Source organism: Emydura macquarii, unplaced genomic scaffold (assembly GCF_026122565.2).
Source record: "Emydura macquarii macquarii isolate MOO-44397 ecotype Brisbane River unplaced genomic scaffold, CSIRO-AGI_Emac_v2 contig_1253, whole genome shotgun sequence".
NCBI classification, from domain to species: Eukaryota; Metazoa; Chordata; order Testudines; family Chelidae; genus Emydura; species Emydura macquarii.
Window position 1 is genome coordinate 63,772,387 of NW_027131390.1, and position 25,754 is coordinate 63,798,140.

Here is a 25,754-nt window from a genome sequence, read left to right on the forward strand (position 1 = left end):
TCTAACGCCAGAGTATCGGGGTGTGGCTACAGGCCAGACCTAGGGTTGCCACTCCGGCAAGGAGGCCAAGCGGCCGCACAGCTCCTGTCCCCCGGTTGGGTCGCTGGGGCCCTGCTCCCGCCGAGCCGGGCACGGCTCCCTGGTCCCGCCCGTGCTGGGGGCCCTCGGGGCCGGCCCTCCCGGTGCAGCCTGACTGGCTGGCTTGTGGCCTGCTGCCCGCCTCCCTCCTGTCCCTGCCCTGCCCTGCCCTAGAGGCGGGACCGTCACCGCCTCCTCCAGACCCAACCAGCCGATCGCCTCGGGCCCGCGCGGCGGGCGGCCGTTCCGCCCGCTGCCGCCGCTTCTTCCCGGCCAGTCACGCTCCGCCCGCTGCCGCAGGGCCTCGTCAGGCGGCGACTCGAGTCGGGCCCCGCCGGCCCATCCATCGGGCCGGGCTCGTGGCGTCTCGGCTGCCGGCTCGGCGCGTTCCGCGGCGCCCCTTCAAACGGCGGCGGGGCCGATGCAGCTCGCGGGCTCCTCCCCGCTGCGGCACCTGGCCCAGCTGCTGCGGCTCCTCTTCCTCCTCTCGCTGGCCAGGGCGAGCGGGGCGGCGGCGGGAGCAGGTAACGCTTGGGGCGGCCGCCGCCTGGCGGGGCAGAGGAGGCCAAACCGCAGCCAGCGGCGCGAGGTTCAGACGTTCCACGGGAGCCGCGTCCTCGGCGCGCGGCAGAGCGGCCGCTGGGCCGCCCGGCTGGCGTTGTGCAAAGCCCCAGTCGCTCGCCTCGCGCCCCTCTCTGCAGCGAGCGCGATCCGCCTGAGCACGAGACCCGGGGTGGGAGCAGCCCAGCGGAGCGGGCCGAGGGTGACAGGGGGCGGCAGCTGGTCGTTTGGCTGGTTCATGTTATTTTCTGATCGGGGGTACGGGTGCGTACAGAGGGTTTGAGCTCAGCTGCTGCACGGGTGGAACGTACAGCCGCACAAAAGCTGTGGGAGAAATTTAGTTTCTGTATGAAAATCAACTCGAAGCAGGTTTTTGGTGATTCCCCTCTTCTCACCCCACCCCCGCCATCTACAACGGTTTTATGAAACGAAACAACACGCTCTCTGATTCAGTTGGTCAATAGGGTCATTCTTCAAATGTAAAAGGACACACATCCAACAGATAAATCTTGCAGTTCTGTAAGGAAAATGTAGTAATGGATTCTCTCTCCTCTTAACTCTTTGACCACCACGCTTTTTATCTGCCCTTTGATGCATTGTAGCCAACTTATTTCCATTTTCACCACCAAACCCAATCGCAAAGTTTTGACCAAACCAATCTGTCAAAGGACACATTGACTCTGCGACAGGACTGCAGGTCTTTGACTCATTAAAAGCCACCAGGAGAATTATCTGCCCTCTAAATTCTTCTGCATACTTTCTGCTTGTCTGGTCTTGATCTCTCCCCCCTATTTACACAAAATGTCCCAAGATTTATTCAGACTTTCAGCAAGGAATATTCCCATTGTCACAGAACCTTTGAAATTGTGGCCTTGTGCTCATTGCCTTTACTTGTGATTGAGCCATTTAGGGGACCCAAAGTTCAAGTTCTAATAGAAATACTTGTAGTAGAAAATAAAGGTTCCAGCCCAGTGTCTAGGGAGGTGCTTAGATCCTCCTCCCATCCTTATAAGAGATCCAACTCTAATGTTTACTGCTTTTCTTCTTCTATTGGCCAGGTAGGAGATAGGAATAATTATTTATAATAAGGCTATCAAAGTAATTTTGCCAAAGGTAGTGACTGTGATAGTCTGGATCTTATGAAGGGATAGAATGGATTATGTCCCAAATCAGGCATTTTTTCAGGGGGAAGGCAGTCTTCTAGAGTTGGAGAGATAGTGGAAGCAGATTGCCTCCAGTCAGGATTATCCGAGGAATATCCTAGAGTTTCTAAATTTTCCACTTCTACCCAAAATAGCGTTGTCTGAAGCCTACAAATCTCTTCAGAATCAATATTTTTCCATTACATTTATCATCCCATTCTCAGCCAGAAACGGTTACATCCATTTGACCCCACCACCCCAGCCAAGAAATTCAATGTACAGCCTGCCTACTCAGCCATCCTTGCTGTGACTTTTCAGGAATTCCTAGTCCTATAGAACTTCAAGAGATAATAGTAGTGCCGTATAAGCTACATATGGGGGAAAATATTTAAGAATGGACTCTTCAGTCTAGCAGAGACAGGTGTAATACCACCCAATGAGTGGAAGTTGAAGCTGAACAAATTCAGACTGGAAATACCATGCACATTTCTACAATGAAAAGACTTAACCTTTGGAACAATTTCCCAAGAGTTGTGGATTCTCCATCACTGACAATTTTAAAATCCAAATTGGGTGTTTTACTGTAAAATGTATTCTAGGGATTATTTTGGAGAAGTTCTTTGGCCTGTGTTATACAGGAGGTCAAACTATGACCACAGTGGTACCTTCTGGCCTGGGATGGGAATCTATGAATCTATTTGATTCTGCCTAGGTGACCTGTATGGGGCACTGTCATTGTTCGTACAACATCTCCAATAAAATGGATGCTGATAGTGGCAGGCCATTTAAAGAAACAGGAAAATACCATACTTCCTTACTTGACTCATTCCTAACTCCTCCTTTCTGAACACTCAGTTGCTATACACAGGACACGAACTTTTTGGATCCTGTAGTGAACAAATCAAAGAGCCTACTGTTCCTGAGACAGGATTTCAAGGGGAACTGTCCACTTGAAATTTAGCCAATTTAAAAAGAAAAGAAAGCTAAAAACAGTTTCAGGTACCACTTGTCCCAGAGTTCCCCTGTCTATTTTTGTGGTTTTACAATCACACTTTCCAATGGTTAACAATATTTTCTCTCCCTCCTTGCTGTGTGAGAGACCAACTTAAACACAAGGAGGTAGCTAACTATTAACTGACTGAACAGAGTAAACCATGAAAATTCCTACCAAATGCTATCAAATGCACAAACTGGAAAAAATAAAAATATTTGCCCCCCTGCATCCATGGTATTTCTTGTAATAGATACACCCTGTTCACACAGAAATGTGATTTTTAAGGTGATGGTGACCCTTCAGTTCTCCCTGTAGTCTGGTTCATGAAAGCTGAGGCACAATATATCTTTTATCAAGGAAAACAGTGAAAGTCAGAGGGACTATTTAATTCCAGTCGCAGCACTGATGAGGCATTTTACCTGTTTGTTTCCTGCATTGAAGGTCTCTGCCCTTAGTTCTGTTTTAGGATTCTATACTTGATCCTGAATCTCTCCACAACTCATACTCTCACACATTTGGACAGTTCCATTCCTCTCTATCCTTACATCAGGTTAAGTCCTGTTTCTTCTTGTGGTGAAGTCACTTATTCAACGGGATCTTCCTCTTGAAAGTCAGTTGGTTTAGTAAACCCAGACACCACTCTCGTGGAGTTCAGAGTATACTCAGAATGCAAGATTGCTTGGGTCAGGTGATTTTTTTCAGATAGAAAATGCATATTGCTATGTTAATGCTTAGGGTGGTACTGGCAAGGAAACCTCTACTAGCCCTCTGGGAATAGGTAGCAGGGAAACCAGTTCTAATCTGAATAGACAATTTATTGGCACTACTAAACAAACAGGGCAGCACCCTTAGCTCTTGTTTCTGGAAGGAATCCAAACTACCATTTGCCTGGGCAAGCAGAAAGCTCCCTGCCCTAACAGCCTGTTACCTTGCAGGGCAGATAAATTACCTGCAGACAGTCTAAAATGAGGTGCATTCCTGCTAAGAGATTGGAGTCTGCTTACTACTGGATTCACCTCACTTTTAGCCAGTGTTGATGCCCATCCACGAACCTGTTTTTGGCATCAGCAACAAATTTCCTGGATAATACAGCAAATACCAGGAGAGATGCCTATGTGATTCCCCGTTTTAATGTCCTTTGTGCATCCATCCGCCCCGTTCTTCATAAAATAGTTAAAATATTCTGGCCAGACTAGGTAGCCATATTCACTCTCCCATTACCCAGAAGGACTTGGTTTACAGATCTGTATGTGGACAGCTAGTGATCATTCTCTCCAGACCCAAACCTTCTGTCCCTTGTAACATCAGATGTTAATCTGTTGGAACTAAGAAGCAATTCCTTTGAAGGAATAGTCCTTCATCTAGATCTTCAAAACTATTGATGCTGATGGCTTGATGAGTGAGATGCTAAACTTCTGCACTCAAGGATTGGGATTGCCATCCACTCCACGGACCATATTCAGTCCTGGCCTGAAAATTTTCAGCTTCCATTGGCTTCAGTGTGAGGGAGACTTAACTAGTCAAAGGACTTGTCCGCAGAAAAAAGTTGCACCAGTTTAACCTAAAGTGTGAATTTAAACCAGTGCAAACCCTTGGGTAGACAGACGTAGTTAACTTTCAGAGTGGCTTATTAAACTGAGATAAGTGTGTCCCCATAGGGATTTGCACCGGTTTAACTAAATCGGTTTAAATTCACATTTTAGGTTAAACTGGTGCAACTTTCTCGTATAGATCAGACCTATTTGTACTTTCAAACAGCATTTCTTTGACTTGACTGAGTTCCTCTGCACAAGAGCTCCTTTTGCTATTGTCAGTGTTTGACAACATTCTGTCCTATATTATTCAGATAGTTGTTACATTCAAACCTAATTTTCTCTTCAGTGGACCAAATTCTTCCCTGAATTAACAGATGTATTATGTTTCTTTATTCTGCTCTTTAATTACATTCCTGAAATCCTGAGGTGATATACTGTAGGGCAGTTTTTGTGCATGTGCAGGTTTGCATACACGCTCTTGAAAATTCATCCCACAAATCAGTTAGTATAAATATCCCTGTGAGATATGTATCTAATCCTGAAAGCAGTAGGGAGTCTCTAAAATTTCCATGAAACAAGACAGTGGAAATGACTGATTAGACAAGTTGCCAATGCCATTAGGACTGCTAGAGACAGCTAATTACCCTCAACACAAGATATTATCACTGAAAATTATGTTAACGTTCAGAACACAGGAGAAATAATTCTACTAAAGAGATTACATATTTTAATATACTATTTAAAAACAACATTACACTATTTCTCCACTTCACATTGGTTCTGATGTTAAAACTTCTGCAATCAGCAGAAATGTCATGTGGTAAATGAACTATTTAAGATGCAAGCCTGTTTACCTCATTAGACATCTACAGTCAAATTCACCATTGGTGTAAGCACTGGAGTTTCCCCTATCCAAGTGCTATCAAAAATAGTAGCAAAAAAGCCGAGTTTTTTTTCTAAATCTAGTAAAAAGCCAAAAGCAGGCTAGAGACAGAATGTTTTCAACTGCCAAAGTGATGTAGGCACCCTAGTCCCATTGAAAATCATTGGGGCTTAAGCTTCTACATGCCTAGGTCACTTCTGACATTTCAGCTTGAGCTCCTAAGCCATTTCAGAGCTCTGAAAATATTAACCTGTAGCAGGTTTTTTATGTCAGACTTTTTGCAAATTGCTCATGGCCCCCAGAACAAACTACAATACAACAAAGGCATGAATGGAGGAAGTGCACATATGCCCACACTTTGAAATGCACTTAATTTAACGTTTTTCTTTCTTTAGATAAAAACTGTAGTAATTTGAAGGAAACGGACATCATCCGAAAACCAGATGCAGATTGTTACTGTTATATGCAAAATAGAACAATGCATTTAATATATATTTGGTCAGCTATTCAGGTAAGATTCTGCGTTTGGAGCTTGCTTCAGGTTTTTAATACGTTACATGTTTTTCCAGCAACAAATCTGATCAAGATAAGATCACAGGTGTATCTCAGTATAAAATCAGTCCAAGGGTTGCGTAGGGGAGCCTAGATAAAAATATCTTTTAGTGGCAGGCTGCTTTCACGTCTAGTGTGGCTGACTTGACGGTTTGATGTCTCTTATTTGTTGCATGGATGGGAGCCTTTTTCTTTGCTGAGAGGACAGAAAAAAGTCAGCTCAGCTGTGTTGTATGTCTTGTATGTTATATGGTGACTTTTTAACAGCAAAAACAAGGCTACATAATATCAGCTGCATATTTCCAATACTGACAGAAGTGGCAAGGGTGCACCTTGTAAGATATACACTTTGGGCCCTGGGCTGTAAAGTATTAACAAAGTCTTGTAGAAGATCCCCTGTAGTAAGTGACGCCGGTGACTCTCCCTCGTTGTCAATCTCTGAGGGAGGCCACACCTCCCGACACCTATGCCCTTCGGGGAGTCCAAATTAAAGGGGCCACCTCCGGCCCTTGGTAGGGCGAGCTTGGGGTTCAGGTCGCTCCTTAGGGGTAATAGTCTCTAGCCCTTTAATAGGGCAAACATGCAGTTCAGGGCACCGACCCTTAGGCGGGGCAGGCCAGCAAAGGGGACATCTTGAGCCCTGCGTAGGGCGAGTGGGCAGTCCCGAAGCCCTGACCCTTAGGCAGGGTGGGCATTGCCATGGGAGCACAGTCACCAGCCTTCACTGGGCGAGCAAACAGTCTATGGTCAGGCCCTCAGCAGGGCCAGGCAGGCAGCGGGAAAACAGCCTTCAGCAGAGCAAGGCAATAGTCTCTGGCCTAGCCCCAGCAGGGCAGGCTGGCAATGGGGAAAAACAGTCCCTAGCCCCCAATGGGGCGAGGAAATAGTCTCAGGCCTAGCCCTCTGGCAGGGCAGGCTGGCAATGGGGAAAGTAGTCTCTAACCCTAGGGGGCAAGGAAATGGTCCAAAGCCCAGCCCTTCGGCCAGCCAGGCGTGGCAGGCAGCAAGGAACAGGCTCTGGCCCTCAACAGGCATTCACCCCTGGTTTGGGATAGGAAGAGGGGAAGGGGATGCAGGCCCACCCGACTCCACTGCATCCCAGCCCAGGGCCCTGTCAGTGACAGGGTGTCCCGTCACTGGGGCAGCAGGTCTCCAGCCAAAACATGCTGATGGAGAGCGAGCGCAAGCTTAGCCAGGCTGTATATGGCTCCCCTAGGCTACTTCCTCGCACCCTGTCCCTAGAGTACCTGGTCTCCTGAGCCATACCCTGGTTCCTCGTCACTTGATAGCAGGTCTGGGAACTGTTCAGCGTCATCTGTGGAGGGCAGTTCCTCTAGGTCACAGAATCCGTGTGTCTCCTTTGGCTCACCAAAGGCTGGCAGCTCAAGTAGTTCCTCCAGGTCCTCAGGCAGTGGGCAGCTCCGGCAGCCTCTCCTTTGGGTCACAAGATCCGGGCGTCTCCTCCAGCTCGTCTGGTTCAAGCAGCTCCTCCAGGTTCTCAGAGCCCCATGCCATGGGTAGATCCGGCAGCCTCTCCCCCGTGGAACGGTCGGATGCAGGCCTACACTCAGGCACCATGGGAGAGGCATCCCTCTCCCTCAGCCTCTGGGGCCTGACTGAGTGGGCAGGCCTAGGTTTTAAACTCCTAGCCCCGCCTACCTGCTTCCAGTCAGGTGGTGTACTCCCCGGTTCCAACTCTCATGGGTTCGGCAGCTAAGATTTCTCACAGTAAATCATTCTCACATTTCAATAAAGAAGCCTATCTTATTAGATGAAATAATGCTTCTCCTTGTAGTTGGGCATCCATTATTTAAGATGCCAAGGCTCATTAGCTCACAATCTAAGCATCAGGAGGACTTTTCCTATTCAGATCACTGTTATAGATCAGTCCTTCTTGAAAAGAGGGATGCATATTTTATTCTGGTTTTTATCACACTCTTTTCTACTTTGATGATTTCTATTTTCATTCTCCCATCACCTCTAACATGCAGTTAGCATCCTTATCCACAAGAAGCTTCAGGAGTAGTGGGTTCAATCTTTTATAGCCTATGAGAAAAGTGAGCCTTGGTGTCTGCCAAAGGAATTTTGGGTAGTCAGTATTAATAGTGTGTCAAACTTCTGTAGCACCAGAGTGCTATGATGGAATTGTAACCTTAGGATCTGGTTCTTCATATGGATTCATGCACCCACATGGGAGCCCATTGACGTCAATGAGACTGTATGTGAATCTGACTGTAAGGACTGAATTAAGTACAGTAGGACTAGGTTCCTGATTTAAGGGACTGCAGTGGGATTATTATTTCCTAGACTTCTGTTGTGTTATTTCTCTCTATGTTATGTTCAAATACTGGATGCATTTTGGAAAAAAATCTATCGATCCGAGTTCCTACTATGTATGTTTTGTTTTTCTTTGTCTTCAGGTGAAAATTAACAGCACGGAAATGTTTAAGCTTGTGCCTATCTTGGATGAAATCAATTGTCATAATTCAGAAAGTGTTTTTGCATTTGTCAAGTGTGCTGTTCAAATCATTTGGCAATCAGAGGCATCTAAAGAAACTGTCATAAACATAAACCAATATGGAGAGAATGTGTGTTTCAGAATCCAACCCTACAAGAACGTATCCTACACCGTGAGCGTACAACGAAACAGTAAGTAGAGCAATGCTTTCCATTCATCCAGTGAACAGGCTGGATAATGTTGCCAACATTACGTGAATGGTGCATTCCGAGTAGTAAATTACCTTAATGGAACAGCTGAGACTTGTCTGATGATGTTTGTACAATTAAAACCAGCCAGAGGAATTAGCCTAAAACCCTATTTTTTTTTAAATTTTCAGTGGTGGATAGGAAGCTTGTCCTTTTGTTCATAACTGGTGTTTTTCTGTTCCATTTTGCAAACACCTTGAGTAGGTAAGTATTAGTCCCATTCTTGGTGTGTTCCTATTCATGCTTTGTCTTCTGTATTTATTTGTATAGCTCAATGATCCCAAGCAATTGAGGGTTTTTTAAAATGAAATAAAATTGTATGTAAACTGCATCATAATATTTAGTTAGGGCTAGACTGTGCTACAGCTTCCCAGATCATAGCTCCTAGCACTTGGGGATGTACTGGGACTGCACATGGGATTCTCCCCATGAGCAAGCGCGTAAGGAGAAAGCAGAGCCATCACCTCCCAGTGTACCAGTGAGGCCTGGGAGGTGCTGCATAAAGGGATGTTTCAAAGTTCCCATTCCCACAGTACAATTTTAAGAAGAACTGTGTGTGAGATGAGGTCATCTGGGCCTCACTGCCTCTACTGCTCCCACCTACACCCTCACCCCGTAGTCATGGCTGCACATGAAGAGCGCAAGCTAGCCCTCATATTTTGTGTAGTACAGAAGGGAAGATAGTAGTAGTCATTTTGTTTCATGCTGGAGTTTGTGACTCATCTCAGTTTAAAGTTCTGTCCCACCTTTAGAATTTGTGGATCACCAAATTTTAAACACAATTAGGTCAAATTCTATCAAAACTTTGGATTTTGTAAAAATAAGTTTACAGAAACTAGGAGAGTTTCTATGATTTTCTTTTTATTTTCATCAAACCGTTTTTTAAAAAAGGAACATAAAAAATATTCTTTCAATCCAAAAATGACAGCATTGTGAACAAGGAAATGAAATGGACTAGAAACATGATAAATGAAAGTGAACGGAGGTGGTGTTTTCTCTGTTGAGATTTTGAGAATTTTTTTTTAAAATATGGGACTAGATCCTCAGCTCCCTTGAGTTCACACTCAGCCCAGCAGAGGAGCTAGCTGGAGCCTAATGTGACCCTTGTGTAACTTAGAGCAGCTCTAAGATCTGCCAGATGCCCCCATCGCAACAAGGTCTACTGCACCATTCAGGGAGCAGCTGGAGTGCCATATGTTGCCCCACCCCTTCCAGACCTAGCATACTCTCTCCCCACACCAACATAGGGGCTGGGAAGGAATAAGCAGAGCCATCACTTTCCTTCCAGTGAACCACCCGAGTGTTTTTACCTTCCATCTGTGACTGGGTTCTGTCTCTGCACAGCACAGCATTACAGTTCTTGGTACTTCCAAACCAACTGCAATTCCGTAAAAGGTTTTTACAGTGTCCCCCACCTTGCTGTTCCCTAACAGGAGTGCTACGTTCTATTACTCTGCTGGAGTGGCATTGGGTGTTCTGGCTACGCTAGTCTTTCTTCTGCTGACACTTAAAAGATTTATTCCAAAGGTAGGTATGCCATGTGGAAAACAAAATAGCAAATAGGAAATCTAGGGCCAGATTCTGATCTCTTGTTGGTTTTATGACAGGGTAACTCCATTGACTTTGATAGGAGTTTACTTCAGTGTAAAACCAATAACGTACTTGAGATCAGAATTGGGCCCTAGATTGACTGCCCTCCAAAGTCTGAAATAAACAGATATGTTTGCTGATGTACAATGACGAGCATTTATTCTGAAACCAGAATTTCAGGGTGTGGTTTTAGCCTGTCACAGCTAAATTCACTTATGCCATAAGACAACAAATCAGTCAAAATGAAACCATAGTTTTTGTGGCAGTTGTAAGCTTGACTTATCTTTCATATCCAGTAGCAAAATTATCTCACACAGGCTCAGTCTCTATAAAACATGTCAGAGTTCAGTATTATTAATACATTGCAATGGGAGGTAGCATGACAATCTCACCACACCGAGACATGATACAGCTTCAAGAAGTTTGGACAAAAATCCCATGCAGTGACCTCACTTCACCTCACTTATTTTGAGACTTCAGAGCATGATATAGCAGGGTTAACGAGTGAATCAGCTCATAACCTCTTCAGTACAGACAGTGCATCTAACTGTATGTTTGTAAAATCCTTAGCCCACTGTGGCCCAGTCCTGATTGGGACCTGTTGATTCTGCCATCATATAAATAATAAACCACAACCTAGCTGATTCACTGTTTTCTTTTACTCCCAGCACAGCACCTTTGGAATTTTAATGAGTGGCTGTTGGATGTCCTCTCTCTATTTTATGTACTGTTTAAAAGAGGAAATGAAGTGGCTGTGGTCTGAATATAGAAACTACTTAGTGGGTAAGAGAATGAGCAGCAATGTGCAGCAGACAGATTTTTTTGAAGTGGTCAGAATGAACAGTTTCTAAGAATTGCATCTGATTAATATTTTTCACTCCTGAATGTGAGGTGTGGGTGGATTCTGAAGACCCCAAATCCAATCACATGAGCATTTATTCTCTTTAGATCCTTAAATAGGTGAGTTTGATGTCAGCTTAGTAGAGGCGTGAAGAAGAGGGAACATTTTGCCCATCTTATGTCTCCAGTCATTTCCATTTCACACTCACCATGAAAGCAAGGCGGGAGGTGTTGGTGGCAGAAGACAGCTACAAGCTCCTCTCTGTCTGGAGCTTGGAGAAAGGGGTTGTGCTGCCTGGGAAGAGATTGTGGACAAGAGGGCTCAGGACTCTACTGATTCAGCACATCTCCTCAGAATCTTCCCTGGGCAGCCTCTCTTATCAGCTAAAGTCACCTTCCTTGGTGTTAGCCTCAGCAGACAGTGGTCATAGTAGGAAGAGTGCTATTTTCACAGAGCACAGCAGGTGCCTCTGGCACCGCAAGGTGCAGCTAGGGTGCACCTAACCCTATAGCATTTACTAAGACAGAGGTCATAAGGAATTCCCATGCCCCCTGCTGACCTAGGGTGAGAGAGATTGGGGTACAAGCTTGTAACTTGGTTCTCCCCACTTTCTCTAGCAGTACACAGCACTGCTCTTAGGCCACCAGGCCAGCCCCTTATGCCCTGTGTCTGTTAGTAATCACCAACTGCTTGACCTATTTGAATACATCATCATTTTTCAGATCAGGTTGGTTTTTTTTTATGTTCACACACCTTTGCTTTGGTGGCACTCCTGAAGCACATGCAATAAAATACAAAGAGAAAAATTGTTCTTGCAAAATTGCCAGCGTGGTTGAAATCAGGAAGTACAGCGCTGAATAAGCATGGATTCTTTTTGATGTTAAATCAAATTGAAGTTCCAAACCTTCACCCTTCACCAGTTAGGAGGGAAGCATGGCTTGACTGTGTACTTTTAGCATGAGTGAGACTAATGTGATACACACATCTGCAAGCCTGTCAGCTTCATTTACAACATTTTATTTGAAAATAAATACTGTCTTATTGGTAGTACTGAACCTAATCTATGTCGATGTTTACAGAAGTATTGGGGTATAATCTAGCAGTTAGGACCTTTCAGCCAATGCAGTTGTACACAATTCTTGCAACTGCACCTACAGATGAATTAAACTGATCATTTTAATGACAATTAAATGCTGACACATAATTGTATTGCTAATGGTGTTTTAGAATGCGCAGTGGCTTGGATAAGCATTTTAAGTTATTGTTTACATCTAAATAAATAAATATACAGGATATTTGGGCACACAAATAGCCAGTTATGTATTTAATTCGCCATCTGCACACGCAGATACACAGTTTGCATATGCAATCACCGTAATTACATATGCAAGAAAAGTGTGCCACTGCATACACTTTTTTGCATATATATTTTAAATGTCAGGCCCTTCATGTTCCCAAAATATACAGTAGACAGCCTGAGGAGCAGCAGTAGGCTTTGCTGTGTAGCAGTTGTAAGCTGCCAGTCTACCATTAAAGCTAATGTACGTCCTTTGTGTCATTCTATATTTGGCATTTTTTTCTGCTTTCACAGGGTATTTTCTGACGGTTGGATTTATCAGCTTTGTGGTTTGTTACAAGCATGGACCACTTACCCATGAGCGAAGTATAACCCTCTTGACGTGGACATTACAATTAATAGCCTTTGTCTTGATTTATTTTGGTGTCACCATCCCCCAGGTTGCATATGCAGTAATAGCCATCATCCTCTGTTCAAAAGGCCTGTGCTATCCCTTGGGCCTGGGTTGTTATGTGGGCAGGTTGGTATCCATTTTCTGAATGTACAACTCACTGTTTCATAAGGTAATGTTAAGAGGTTAATAATAAAACCCACATCAATGACAATTATGTGTCAGTTACTAATCCTAGTACATATTCTAACCTAATGAATACTTACATTAGAGACAAGGCTTGAAACCCCACCACATAAGAATGTAATAGTTCTCAAGGCAGGAGTTTAAAGCATGGATCTTGCTGTATAGAGAACTGTGACTATAACCTTAATAAACACAAAATGAACCCCTTTTCTGCAGCAGGTGATAACTGATAGCTTTTTGTTTGATTGATTGATTAGACTGCAGTGACAGCATCATGGTTTCACAGGTATGACAGGACTTTGATTTTTATCAAGAGTTACCTGCAGATTCCTATGGGACGAAAGTGTTCCTACAGGATGACATGAGACAGGGACATTAGGATACTCTGTTAAAACTGTGAGTTAGTTGGCCATCACTGTCAAGAGTAGAGTGCAGGGGTGAATTTCTGGCTCTATTGAAGGCAATAGGAGTTTGCTAGTGACATCAATAGACCCAGGTTTTCACCCCAGATGTCCTTATTTACTCTTACCAGGTCCAAACACTACACTAAGCTCAATAGGGGCAGAAACCTGCACCTGCATGGAGCCCACTCTATAGAAGTGGGCCCACACCTATGGGGCTGCTTGCAGGATGGAGGCCTTAGTTTGTAACACCTTTAAATCCTGATTTTGGCCTTCCTGTATATGCTGTGTAGCCATGTGGGAACACGCTTCTGTTTGCTACCGTCCTGTGAATTTACAATATGTTTTATCATGTCAACAATAACACACACAATGATTCTAAAGGCAGTCCCAACCTGTTACACTAAGCTCAGGAGCCTACGGGAAGTCAAAGGTTGAAGCTGACCTTACAACAAACCACTGCTATTTTAAAAATGATTACTTATTTCTATTCTTTAATACCACTCAGTTTTTAAAAATCATTTAAATATTTCTTTGCCCTCCCCTAGAAGCTTGGATAAGTGGTGGATTTTTTGAGGTTTTAATGCAACTTGTCATTTGACAAACACTGATTTTTTTCACCTCAGCTGAAAAGAATAAACTGGTTTAAACAGTATCATGTAGGAACAACATTATCTGAAGTCATAGAATCATAGAACTGGAAGGGACCTCAGTCCAGTCCTCTGCACTTATGGCAGGACTAAGTATTACCTACACCATCCCTGACAGGTGTTTGTCTAGCCTGCTCTTAAAAATCTCCAATGATGGAGATTCCACAACCTGCCAACTCAGTGGGAGTTGCACCAGTTTAAACCAGGACTGAATGTAGCCAGAATATGATTACCTTAAGTATATACTCTGACATGTCAAAGTGTCTGTTAATATGCTGACCCCATGGCATGATTTCAGTTTTTTTAATTGTCTGCTGCTGCAGAGTCAAGAGAGTGGTGAGCACATACAATATGACATGAAAAATCTCTCTTGGAAAGAAACTTTTTGCTGGGTTTTGCAAACAGTAAATGTTAAAGTTATTTATTTGTAATTTAATTCTGCAGAACAAAGTCAGAGCTTGAGGCTTTGATTAAAAATTACCACAGAGGAAGCAAAATGTATAATTAGTAGGCATCTGTACATACTGCTGATAATCGAATCTCCTAGTAAGTGCCAGAACCTGGTCCCATTGAGCCCATTGGGAGCTCTGTCATGGACTTCAGTGGCATTGGGCTTTAACCCTTAGCCCACAAACAATAACCTCAAGCCGGTCTCCATTTACAGGGAAGAGAGAATAAATTAAGCACAGCTGGCTCATGTAGGTACATTTATATGGAGTTTAAACACTTTTCATGGGCATCGAACCCTTGCTTCTCTTAACTCCAAAGTTACGATAACAACAAAAGTTGAAAGCAGTCAGTAGCAGGGAACAGAACAGCACACTGTCTAAATGATATTTAAATACATTATAAATTACTATGCAGCATCTGAATAGCTATATCAGATTATAAATATTTTGGCCTCAAACTACTTAGCTGTGTAATTTTAAGGCAAGATTTAAAAAAAAAAAATACAGTAAACAATATGAACAATTTTCAACAGATTTTAAGGGCATTGTTTAGCTGCAAAATTCCAAGCAGACACTGGGCCTGATTTTCAGCTCCACTGTCCCTGTGCGCTTATTTTGCATGTGCAAATCCCTGTTGCACCTGCAAACGACTAGATAAGCATCTGTTTATTAGCTTCCATCAGGGTTTTGTGTGTATACAAAGGACCTGATTCAAAGCCTGTTTGAAAGTCAATGGGACTTTTCACTGACTTTGGATCAGACCCAAACGTGGCAGGCAAACATATGGACCTTGGGAATGAAAATCAGGCTCATGATGATGGACTTTTAAAGTAGTGGTTTGCTTTTCCCTCATGTGAAGGCAAGATGACGTTATGCTATTTCCTTAATAGATGCCAGAGAGAAAGAAAGGGTCAAAGTGATATGGGGTGCAATGTATTTGTAACATATGTGAAATCCATGTGTGATAGATTTGAAAATATGAGTTGTTTCTTTTTGTTTTAGAAAAGTCAAGAATTGTTTTAAATCAAAAAAACTAGTGATTCAGCTTCTTACTGAAGAGGAGTACAGAGAACAGGGGGAAACAGAGACTGTGAAAGCCTTGGAGGAGCTACGCTCATTCTGCCAGAGTCCAGATTTCTCATCATGGTTAGCTGTGTCCAAACTCCAGTCCCCTAAAAGGTAGGAAAGATTCTCATGTCTCTTAATGCTGAATGTGTTTTATAGGCACTGTTATATAAGAGAGCCAAATACTTCTTAAAGCAGCATAATGTATAGGCCTGATCATGCCAACACTCAATCAAACAAGTAACTTTGTTCTCATGAATAGTCCTGTTGGTGTCCAGGGGCATAGATCTTGCAGCCTAAAGGGCTAAAAGACACTTTTGTGCCCAGAGCCCTCTCAGCTAATTTAGATAGACCTGGGAGCCTCTCTAAGGCTTGATCTACACTTAACCTGGCTATTCGGTGGCAGTCGATGGGACTTATGCAAGCTACGCAGAGGAGCTTGCGTAACTCCTGTCGACTGCTGTACTTCTGTTCTGCGCGGTGTCTTCATGCAGTTCCCATCCACGCAGCGCTATGCCATTTGAGGAGGTGGTTTTAATATGTCGAATTCCTGATCGATTGAGCAGGTCTACACTGACCGCTCAGTCGATCCAGATAAGTTGATCTGACAGCCGCAACTTTGCTGCCCTCAGTGTAGATATACCTAAGTTATGGCAGCCCAGAATCTCTGCAGAGATGCCTGCTGCAGCTCCGTCCCTGATCAGATCCTCCCATTCCTGCCTCTGGGGCTTGTAACGGGGTCCTCAGAAAGCAGCCAGATGGCTGTCCCCACAGTGCCTGCTTTAGTGGGAATCCTCCCCTGCCTCGGTGTGAAGCTGTTAGGGCTCTTCTGTACTACTTCCCAGTCTTGTATGTGGTGTAAAGGGGTCAGAGTGGGAGTGAGGCTCTCACTCCAGATGGCGGCAGGATCAGGCCCTATAATCATAAGGTTCTGCATTACCAAACATAAACCTACTGTTTGTAGTGTCAGTCAGTCTCTTTTCCCATAGGCTGAAAAAGGGGTAGGAGTGCTGCGGAAATAGCATCCTCTGCCCCTGGGAAGTAGAGTGGGTGGAGAGGCTGTGTCTGGAACAGTTCAACAGAGCAGAGACATCACTGGCAAATGGTGGGCTGTGAAGGAGAGGCCATGTAAAATGGGGGCTGGCAGCCGGAAGAGTTGGGGAGATAAGACTCCTCAGACTTCCAACATGCTTCCCCTGAAAACCAAAATAAAATATTAGCAGCAGGGCTCCATGTATTATTCAGCTGCAGAACCCGCCCTCATTACTGAACTGTGCTTCCGAATTTAGAGGGCCATCAGCTTGAAATTTAATCTGTTATCAAAACTGAGTTCAAAGTAGTTTCGGGAACTGCACCTGCCTCCCATGCCACTTTTCTGTAGTCAGATTTCGGTATTTTTCAAAAATGTCTGTCTCCCCTCTTACCATGGAAAAATTCATACAACAAGAAGGAAAACTAACTGGTTACACACAGCATGCTGCCAAATGCACAAAGTAAACACAATGAAGAGAGATTTTTCCCTCCAATCATTTTTAGTTATGCTCAGGAATTATTTGTAACAATAGTATGTTTTAAAAAAAAGCATCTGGCAGAAATCTGATTCTTAAGTTGACTATGTTCCTTTAAGCTTTCATTAAAGAATAATTATATTTCTTCCCCTTATGGTAACAAAGAAAACCTACTAAATGAAACCAAAGCAGTGCTGTGTGCCTGAGTCTGCAGTACATTTATAAGAAGAGTGAACAGTCCCATTCATCTCAGTGAAGTTCTAGCTCAGACACATAATGACAATGATATGAATATTAACATTAACTATTTAACTGGTGATCATTTTAACGGAGCTGTTTTGCTAATTTGCTTTTCTTACAGTCCCTCGCCACCATCCATACCTTCCTGGAGCCAAAAGCACCAAATGTCCCCCACTTTCCAAAAAAATATCAGCATGTACTGACTTCCACAGTACAGATCTCCACTGTCAAAGCAAGATCTGCGGCATGTCTAAACATACAGGCCAGTGTCAAATAAATGGAATGTAAGCTGTAAAATAGCACACAGGATATTACTGTACTATTTGTTTTCATATTTAATGCAGTGGAACCTCCATTTTGGAGTTTACCTGGAGCTGCCACAGAAATTCTAGCCTGTCACACCAGAGTGCCATAGAGAGCAGGGATGTTGTTGCAGAGTTTAGGCCCACTTGCTGCAGAGTCCATAGGGCCTGGCTCTAAGCAAGTCAGGAACCCACAGGTGTTGCGTTCCTGCACTTGTTTCTGTCAGGAATGAAGTATCAACCCTTCTGAATTCAAATAACCCCTGTAACTTACATAGCCCTGGATATCTCCGAAGTAGTCCATAGATATTAATGAATCCCCATAACATTCTTGGGAGAAAAGTATTAGCCTGTTTTGTCGATGGTGAAACCAAAGCTGGGAGAAGGCAAGTGACCTACTTAGGCCTACAGAGTGAGCAGTAAGAGCTGGAAACAGAAGTCAGATGTGCCTGGCTCAGTCACTATGCTCTACTCTGTCTCTGAGGAACCAAAATTACTTAATTAAAGCATGAAGCAAAAACTGAAAAGAAGTGAAAGCGGGATGATGAAGGAAGACAGCTAACTGAGGTGACAAAGTTCAGTACTGGATGCTGCCCTTTATAATTTACCCTCACGTGTGAGAATCTTTAGCTCAGGCTTAAACTCCAGCATCCCCCAAGGGGACACAGTTCCCACTTTGCATGCCGTCTATATACGCACCCAAAAGGTGTAGGTCTCTGCCCCAAGTCAGCTTTATTGACAGCATTCTGTGCATTTGCAGGTATTTGGTTTTTTCCTGCCTGATCCTTTCCCTTTTTTAAATCTGGCAGATTTGCAGACTTTATTTTGGGATCACCCCATGTGTCACCTGCAGAAGTGAATGCACATGATGAGCAATATGGCATTGGAGGCTCCTTCTTGGAAGAGCTGCTCTTTAGCAGAGAGCCAGACCCAGGGCAGAACCGACCAGCTAATTCCATTCAGGATGACGATTATGAAGAGGATGAAATGCAGGAACAAAATGAAAGTGAAGGTGTATCACACCAACACCACTGGATTATTCTGAACCATGTGGAAAATCCCTTGTAAGGGAAGAAAATGAAATCAAGCTGGAAAGGAAGGCTACTTAGACTGAGTTGGAGAGCCGTGCTTCTGACTTGGCTGTAGAGGGGGCAACCAAGACTCTTTGAAGGATTTATTCCTGCTTCACTGTTCAAAACAGGAGTAAGTTGCTGGGTTTTTTAAGTGAATGTTAAGTTCTATTTTGTTACCTCTGGAAAGTGAAGTCTGCTTTTTTGCAGGGCAGGTATCGCATAGGCAGCAGCACTGCAAATTTGCCCCACCCCTGTGCCTCAACTCCCCTGAAGAGACTGCCAGAGGGCTGTTGTCTCTCTGTGCGAGGTCCCACTGCTGGGAGTGCCAGATGGAGAGGAAGTCATTATTAATGATGCACTTTTCCTAAGTGCTGTATCTGCTAATAAATTCCTTTGAACTCCTTTCCTAAAGTGCTGATAATCCAGCTATGTTTTTTTTTCTTTTTTGGCCAAAGAGGCATAGTGATAAAATGTTTTAGAAACTCTTGTAGCTGCATAAGTCACTTTCCTTGCTGACCACTCTGACCGGGTCTGATCCTTCTGCTGGATTCATCTCACCTTCCACATCAGTTTTAAGTTCCTCACCCTGTCCTTCAGGGCCCTGCACAGCTGTGCTCCTCTCTGCTTTCATTGCTGTTCCCTTAGCTTTTCTGCACTAGCCAAGCCACACATCTAGTCTCCCCCACCCCCCACATTTCCTCTCCCACCCATCTCTGCCTTCTTCATTGTGACCCCCTGTGCCAAGAACCATCCACCTGATTCAGTCTCTATCCCCTATTCCAAATGTCTCCTTCTCTGGGAACTGCAGAGGAAATCTCCCCCCGTGTGTTCTTACTCTTCCTTTCAGCCTCAGTCTTCCCCCTACAACTAACACAACCTCAGACCAAAACAAAAAACAAACCCCCACCACTCCAGCCCCACAAGTGTGCCCAGTAAAGGCTATGTAGCCTGGGACTGTATTAGTTGCTCCTAGGAGTCCCCATCAGTGGGGGTACCTGGAGTAGGGATGGCCAGGGAGAAGCTGAAGCTGTGCTGTACAGAGCACCAACACCTGGCTCTGGTGGCCTGGGAATCCACCATGTCCCCATCAGTGGGGGTACCTGGAGTAGGGATGGCCAGGGAGAAGCTGAAGCTGTGCTGTACAGAGCACCAACACCTGGCTCTGGTGGCCTGGGAATCCACCATGTTTGGCAGTGGGTCCTACAGCTCATTTCATGATTGGGAAGAAGCCTTGCCCCCAAAACCACAAGCAGGGAGGAAGTGCTTGAGGGATTCTCCTGGAGATCTCCTCCCCCTTTGTCCTTCTTCAACGTTTACCTCAGGAGGTGGGGATCTTGTGAGAGTAAGAGATTCCTTCTGTGTGTATCTGCCTCGCCCTCTCTGTTGTCCTTCACACCATGTCCCTTACCCATCACTTTTCATACACACTCTGCTTCCCATTACTCCCACTAACTGTCTCCTCTTATGAGAGCAAGGCAGAGGGGCATCATTTCTCACTCCCACTGCCACTCTACACCCTCCAGGCACTTTTTCCTTGCAGCATGTGTCCCTTGTGTCTAAAAGGTGGGTCTGTGCAGAACAGGGTGCCCCTTTCCTGGTGAATTTGCGTGGAGATTTTCAGTTGGTAGTCTCCAGCATGGGGGAAACCCAAGTAGCATAAAATAGTGCTAAAAAGAAAGCTTACCATATACACAAGTGCCTCCTTACACTGAATAGTCTTCAGAGCTTGGCTTTATAGCAGCACTTCCCAGCCAGAATTATAGGGGGAACTCCAGGAGACACTAGATTTTAAATTAAAATTGTAACATGAGAATTTTTCCATTTTACAATAAAAAGAAGTCTGACACCTAATTGAACACCATTATACAGTGTTTCTCTCATTCAGAAAGACAAGCTCATCCTATAGCCATACATCAGGTATTTGAGAGAAGATGAACCCTGCTTATCAAGCTGATAAACCAGACTGGGACCATGATTGTTAGCAGCAAAAGGGCTCTACTGAGGAGGGCTCAAATTGTCACCAATAAAATATGTGGGAAGGACTCTGACAGCCACATCTCTTCACCCCAGTCCCACCTTCATGTTGGGCTTGCTTTGTTGCTTTCTACTACTAGCAAGATAAACCGAACACATTATTAGATAAATCCACGAAACAGTGGCAGAACCATGGGAAAGGTGGATAAAGCCAAGGTCTTCGGCTGCCTTGCAGAAGGGTGGTTCTCCCCTCTGGCACGATGGTTTTACATTGCTGAAAGAGGTTTACATTACACCTGCACTGCTGAAGCTGACTAAGCACTTGAAATTTATTGTTATAAATAACAGAACCCATAAAGGGTTCGTGAGTATCTGGACAATGAAGGAAAGGAAACATAGCATGGAGACAGTTCTAGCTCTCAGCTCCGTTCTAAAGCAAGTAAAGGATTTTCAGCCTCAGTGCTCAATTGGCTGAAGGCTCTCACAATCATGTAACTTTTTTTTTTAAAAGGGACATTTTGTCCCAACTTAAATCCAGACAACCCCCTTGTGTTTTATGAAAAAGCAGCTAATTGATTGGTGATGCCCCACACATAGGTATGTTATCATTGTGAAGGAATGTACTAGCCCTTTAAGGGACAGGCCGGAAGCTGCACCTGGGACAGCCTGGGGTGTAATAAGGAGGCCCTGCTCCACCCTAGGGCAGGCCTGTATCAACAGGAAAGCATCTGAGCAAGAGAGAAGGAAGAAGAAACTGTTCAGGCTGCAGCAGATGGTTGTTGTTTTCTCTCAAGCTGGCCCGTCTCCTAGAGCCTAACTAGAGGTTTTGTTTATGGAATTAAGTTTGGGAGCTGAACCAGGGTTCTGAGGTGAGTTCCTTATGGATGGTTTAGCTGAATTACTCCTATCCTGAAGCCTTGATAAAAGAAAACCTGGGGTTTTTTTTTGTTCATGTAGGTTGGCTCCCCTCTGGCTGATAAAACAAACCTATTTCCTACCTCATTCCCCCAAAAAAATCAGGGGTAATTAAGGGGGGAGCCCTGCTGCAGGGCCAAACCAGGCTAGGAGTCTGGCTGCACCCGCACAGTGATATAGTCACACAGCTCACTATTACTTTAATACATTCACTGAAAAAATAAAAAACCCATCCAATTCAATATAGTTGAATTTTTCCTGCACTTTACCTGTTTTGTCAATATTTTCAATAGGGTAGCTGCTTCAAACACAACTCCTTCCCTCCCCCCAGGAGAGCAGAGCAACAATATACTGAAATACAGATGAATTTTTTTTATTTGTTTATCTAGGTCCTTAAACACCTTCACCTTCTCCCCCCTCTCCCCCCCCCACCAACCCACTTGGCTTATGAGAACTTTACAAACAAATGTATCCTCATGACACTCCTGTGAGATACGTCAGTATCATCCCTATTTTAGAGGGGCTACTGACGCACAGAGTTTAAAGTGACATCCCAAGGTCACACACTAAGTCTCTTTGAAAACAGGGCATAGAGCCCAGAGCTCCTAAGCCCCAGGCCTGTGCCTTTACCATCAGAGCATCCTTCATCCCTTTGAAGGCTTGGTTTACTATTTTATCCTCTGCTTCATTTATTTTTTTCAACAATTTCAAGTCTTGGATATATGTTAATTTAATGTACAGTGCACTCAGTATACGATACTGTGTCCAAGTTTTTAAATAAAAATATTTTTCAGCTAGCAACATTTGTTTGTTTTCATAAAGCAGTTAAAATAAACCAAGAAAACACTACACATCACAAAGACCAGTCAGATAGGTGGGTGCACCTATCCCTCAGGGGTAGGTTGAGATCCTTTGGCCTTGTACCTCACAACACATCTAAGGGGTGCTATTCCCCTGTATTACCAAGCTTCTTCAAAGAGGAGTTTCTCCACTCCCCCTCCCCCCCGAGAGGTGTTTGCATAGAGTGAAATTGTCCCAGCTCTCTCCATGCCCACAGAAGAGCCAAACCTCAGTAGAAGCAGTGTGGTGATAAGATATGTATGACTGAAGAGGAGGATCATAAGAATGGCCTTACTGAGTCAGACCAATGGTCCATCTAGCCCAGTATCCTCTCTTCCGACAGTGGCCAATGCCAGGTGCTCCAGAGGGAATGAACAGAACAGGCCATCATTAAGTGATCCATCCACTTACAGCTTCTGGTAGTCAGAGGAGCTTGTAGGAGGTTTCCCCTTTACGAGTATAGAAGATCTACAGATTCCCAAGGTCTCTCCCTTCTGCTGCTCCCATGTCACAGAAATGAAGCAGTTGGAAGAAAAAAGCAAATTAAATTTGTTCTGCTAAGATACACTATGCCAACAAACACTGCTGCTGGACATAGTGCAATATATTAATTTAGTTAGACATTAGCAGTTAAGAGGACTAGAACCAGACTTTGAAGATAGCCCTGATAAACCCATTTATGCAGCCAAGATACAAGACACACAAATGTGGTTGGCAAGTGGCAGCTAAGTCCATTTTATATTTTATCTCTTGACCTGCAGTGAGAACTCGCATCACTCAAACCACACTCATCCATCTAGGTCAGGTTTTTCGGGATGCACTGACTCCTTAAAGATCATCCCACTACTAGCTTTTCATTACCATGAGTCTTGGGGATTTGTTCCTACATTCTGCTCCACACCTCCCAAACAGATTTTGATTTGAGACACTACTTTGCCTTTCACCCCATATATATTAAGGCTTCTCAAAATCTTTCACGGGAGAACCTTGCCAAAGCTGTTTAGGATTGATTTTTTTTTAAACTTAGGGTATGTCTATACTGACGGCGGCAAAGTCGCCGCCACCAGATCGATCTTTCTGGCTTGATTGAGCGGTCAGTGTAGACCCACTCAATCGATCAGGAAGTCGACTTTAGTAAACCACCTCCTCAAGTGGCATAGCGCTGCGTCGACGGGAACACAGTTCCCATCGGCACAGTGCAGTGAAGACGGCGCGCAGAAGGGAAGCACAGCAGTCAATGGGAGTTACGCAAGCTACTCTGCGTAGTTTGTGTAACTCCTGTCGACTGCCGCCAAATCTCCAGGTAAGGGTAGACCAGGCCTTAGATTATCATCATGTATGTGGCCAGTGTGTGGTTACACAAAATGGGGAATTTAATAAAAATATTCAGACAAGTTCTTTTAAAGAGATATTTTATATTTTTCTTACTGCACTTTTGCAATTTTCACAAATATCAAAAACCATGTGTACATGTTCATTTTGCAACAGGGAGCGAATGTACAGTTCCAAAAGAACAAGCATTTATTTCAAAGAAACAATTTGGAAGTGTAAACACAATATGCAAGTTCTCCGCCTCACAATCTCGGTGCTGTTCAGTAGAAGTTGAGGTAACACCTTACTGCATGAACCCTCTGTACAAATGTTTTTGCTTAGCTGAGAAGAAACAAAGCTTTTAGCCTGTCACCAGTTCAGTTCTCCATTCCCAAAACATTATACGAACATACAATAAATACATTTCTGATTTTAAAGGACACTTCAACGAATTATGAAAATTTACAATACAGTACATTTAAGTTCAAGTGCAAAACATAACTAGTGGCTAGTTATTAACATTTATTTGTACTCTCTTTGTGGTGCTGGTCCCAGGCATCAATGTGTGCGCTCTTCCTCAGCCCCTTAACCATTGCTAAGGCATGGGCAGGGCTGGCGGGGGAGGCTTTAGTCCATCCAACTGGGGATCCAATTGGGGATCCACCCACTGCTTTATTCTAAACCATCCTTCTCCTCCTCCTCCCTTATACCTAGCTGTATCATGCCACAGGCTGTGCATTGTAGTCAAGTGAGGCAGCATGCACCTTCCCCAAGGAAGCCTGCATAGCAAGTGTCTGATTCCAAGACCTGATGAGCTCCTGTAGCTCCTGGTCACTTCAGTGGAAGCTACATGGGCTCAGCCCCTCTCAGGATCAGGACACTGATGTGAGAGACTGGGCCAAACAGTGTGCTGACTTATACCCCATGCCACCCCATTAATTTCAACCTTGAACCCAAGTTTCCCTCTCAGCAGCAATCTGTGCTGTGAACCAGCCAGTGGTTTTAACATTGAAAAGCGTGACTAGACATAACTCACAATCTTCCAGTGTCTGACACTGTCTGTGTAAAACAAGTCCCTAAACAAATGGTCGTTTAATCATCATGTTTCTTTATTTCAGAGGGTTTTTCTCATTGAAACTTGACTCTTCTATTAACAGTATTCTCCCCCTCCATCACTCCAATCATTATAATTTATAGGCAATTCCCTCCCCAGGCACTTTAAGCTCTCACTGTCTTCTATACATAACCACAGTAGGAATGCTTAATTCAACAATTTTTAATATGATGAAAATAAAAAGATAGTATCCACTAGAAATCTCAATCAATCTCAAACTGGCCAATCTTGATTGAGGTCTGTGGTCTTGGGCACAATATCAAACCTAAAAGTATGCACGCATGCAGAGCAAATGCCCTTTTTAGTGAAGGGCTGGGAGCATGATGAGATGGGCTTAACCTCACCTCCATTTGGTTCTTTCTAAAATGCCCTTTTCAAAAGTTTATGCATTGCCAAACTAAACCTACCACTCAGAAGAGCATTAATGGCAGCTTTACTACTGAAATATTCCACTCTGTGTCACTTAATCCATCACCACACTATAAAAACAAATATTCTTGCTGAAGCTATTCAAGGTTTTTTAGAAGTCTTTGCAAAAAACTAGACTGCTCCTTTATTTATGTATTTACTTTGTCTAGTGTCTCATTTGTTTATTTAACTTTTTCAGGGAAATGTATTTATTCTCCTAAAAAGAAAGTAGTGTTTTCTTCTCCAGTTGTTTCTCTGTGGGAATAAATTAAATTTAAAAAAACTGATCAAATAGGGGAAATGATATCAAGTGACAGTGTTTTTTCTTCACATTACACAACTATTACTACAAGCGCCCCTTTATTTAGATTGAAAACAAATCTCATAACATTTGACCAAAATTTAGTAAAGCAACCAAGAATTTCTAAGTCTCATCTTCTGCCAAGCCTTCCAAACCTTTAGCTTCCCCCTTCAGTGTGGCTACTGTAATATTGTCATATGAATGGTCTTAAATATTTAAAAGCTTGTGCTGCATCACTTTATGTGTCTGATTCCAAGACATGCTGAGCACCTGCAGTTCCTAGTCACTTAAGGTGAAGGGCTCTTTTGAGCTCGTTACACCATTTCCAAGCAGAAAAGCAGGATTCCATGGAGTGGATTTGATAAGATGAACTCATCTTAGTGCCCTGCAGCAGCAGACTGAGCATTACTGACCAAGAGAAGCTGATCCAACACTGGGTGGCTTTGA

At 43.9% G+C, this 25,754-nt stretch overlaps 2 protein-coding genes across 4 annotated transcripts in view; one reads left to right on the forward strand and one right to left on the reverse strand.

Annotated features, from left to right (window-relative positions):
- Positions 1-311: 311 nt before the first annotated feature.
- Positions 312-25,754, forward strand: part of NEMP2 (nuclear envelope integral membrane protein 2) — a 39,883-nt gene continuing 14,440 nt past the window's right edge. Inside the window, exons 1-10 of one of the 3 annotated variants that reach the window (XR_010919830.1) lie at positions 312-602; positions 5,589-5,704; positions 8,166-8,394; positions 8,583-8,655; positions 9,885-9,978; positions 10,710-10,824; positions 12,474-12,699; positions 15,259-15,435; positions 17,191-17,353; positions 18,181-18,316. Coding sequence is in view for 2 of the 3 variants with exons in the window: in XM_067549017.1 (XP_067405118.1) it covers positions 500-602; positions 5,589-5,704; positions 8,166-8,394; positions 8,583-8,655; positions 9,885-9,978; positions 10,710-10,824; positions 12,474-12,699; positions 15,259-15,435; positions 18,181-18,439 (1,392 nt within the window). In the remaining variant the exon portion in view is untranslated. Of the gene's footprint in view, positions 603-5,588; positions 5,705-8,165; positions 8,395-8,582; positions 8,656-9,884; positions 9,979-10,709; positions 10,825-12,473; positions 12,700-15,258; positions 15,436-17,190; positions 17,354-18,180; positions 20,309-25,754 lie in introns of those variants that run through there. The other 2 variants (XM_067549017.1, XM_067549018.1) reach the window with 2 other exon arrangements.
- The window catches only part of MFSD6 (major facilitator superfamily domain containing 6), a 40,223-nt gene continuing 38,037 nt past the window's right edge, over positions 23,569-25,754 (reverse strand). The window contains 1 exon segment of the mRNA XM_067549015.1: positions 23,569-25,753. Coding sequence (XP_067405116.1) covers positions 25,713-25,753 — 41 coding nt within the window. The 3' untranslated portion in view covers positions 23,569-25,712.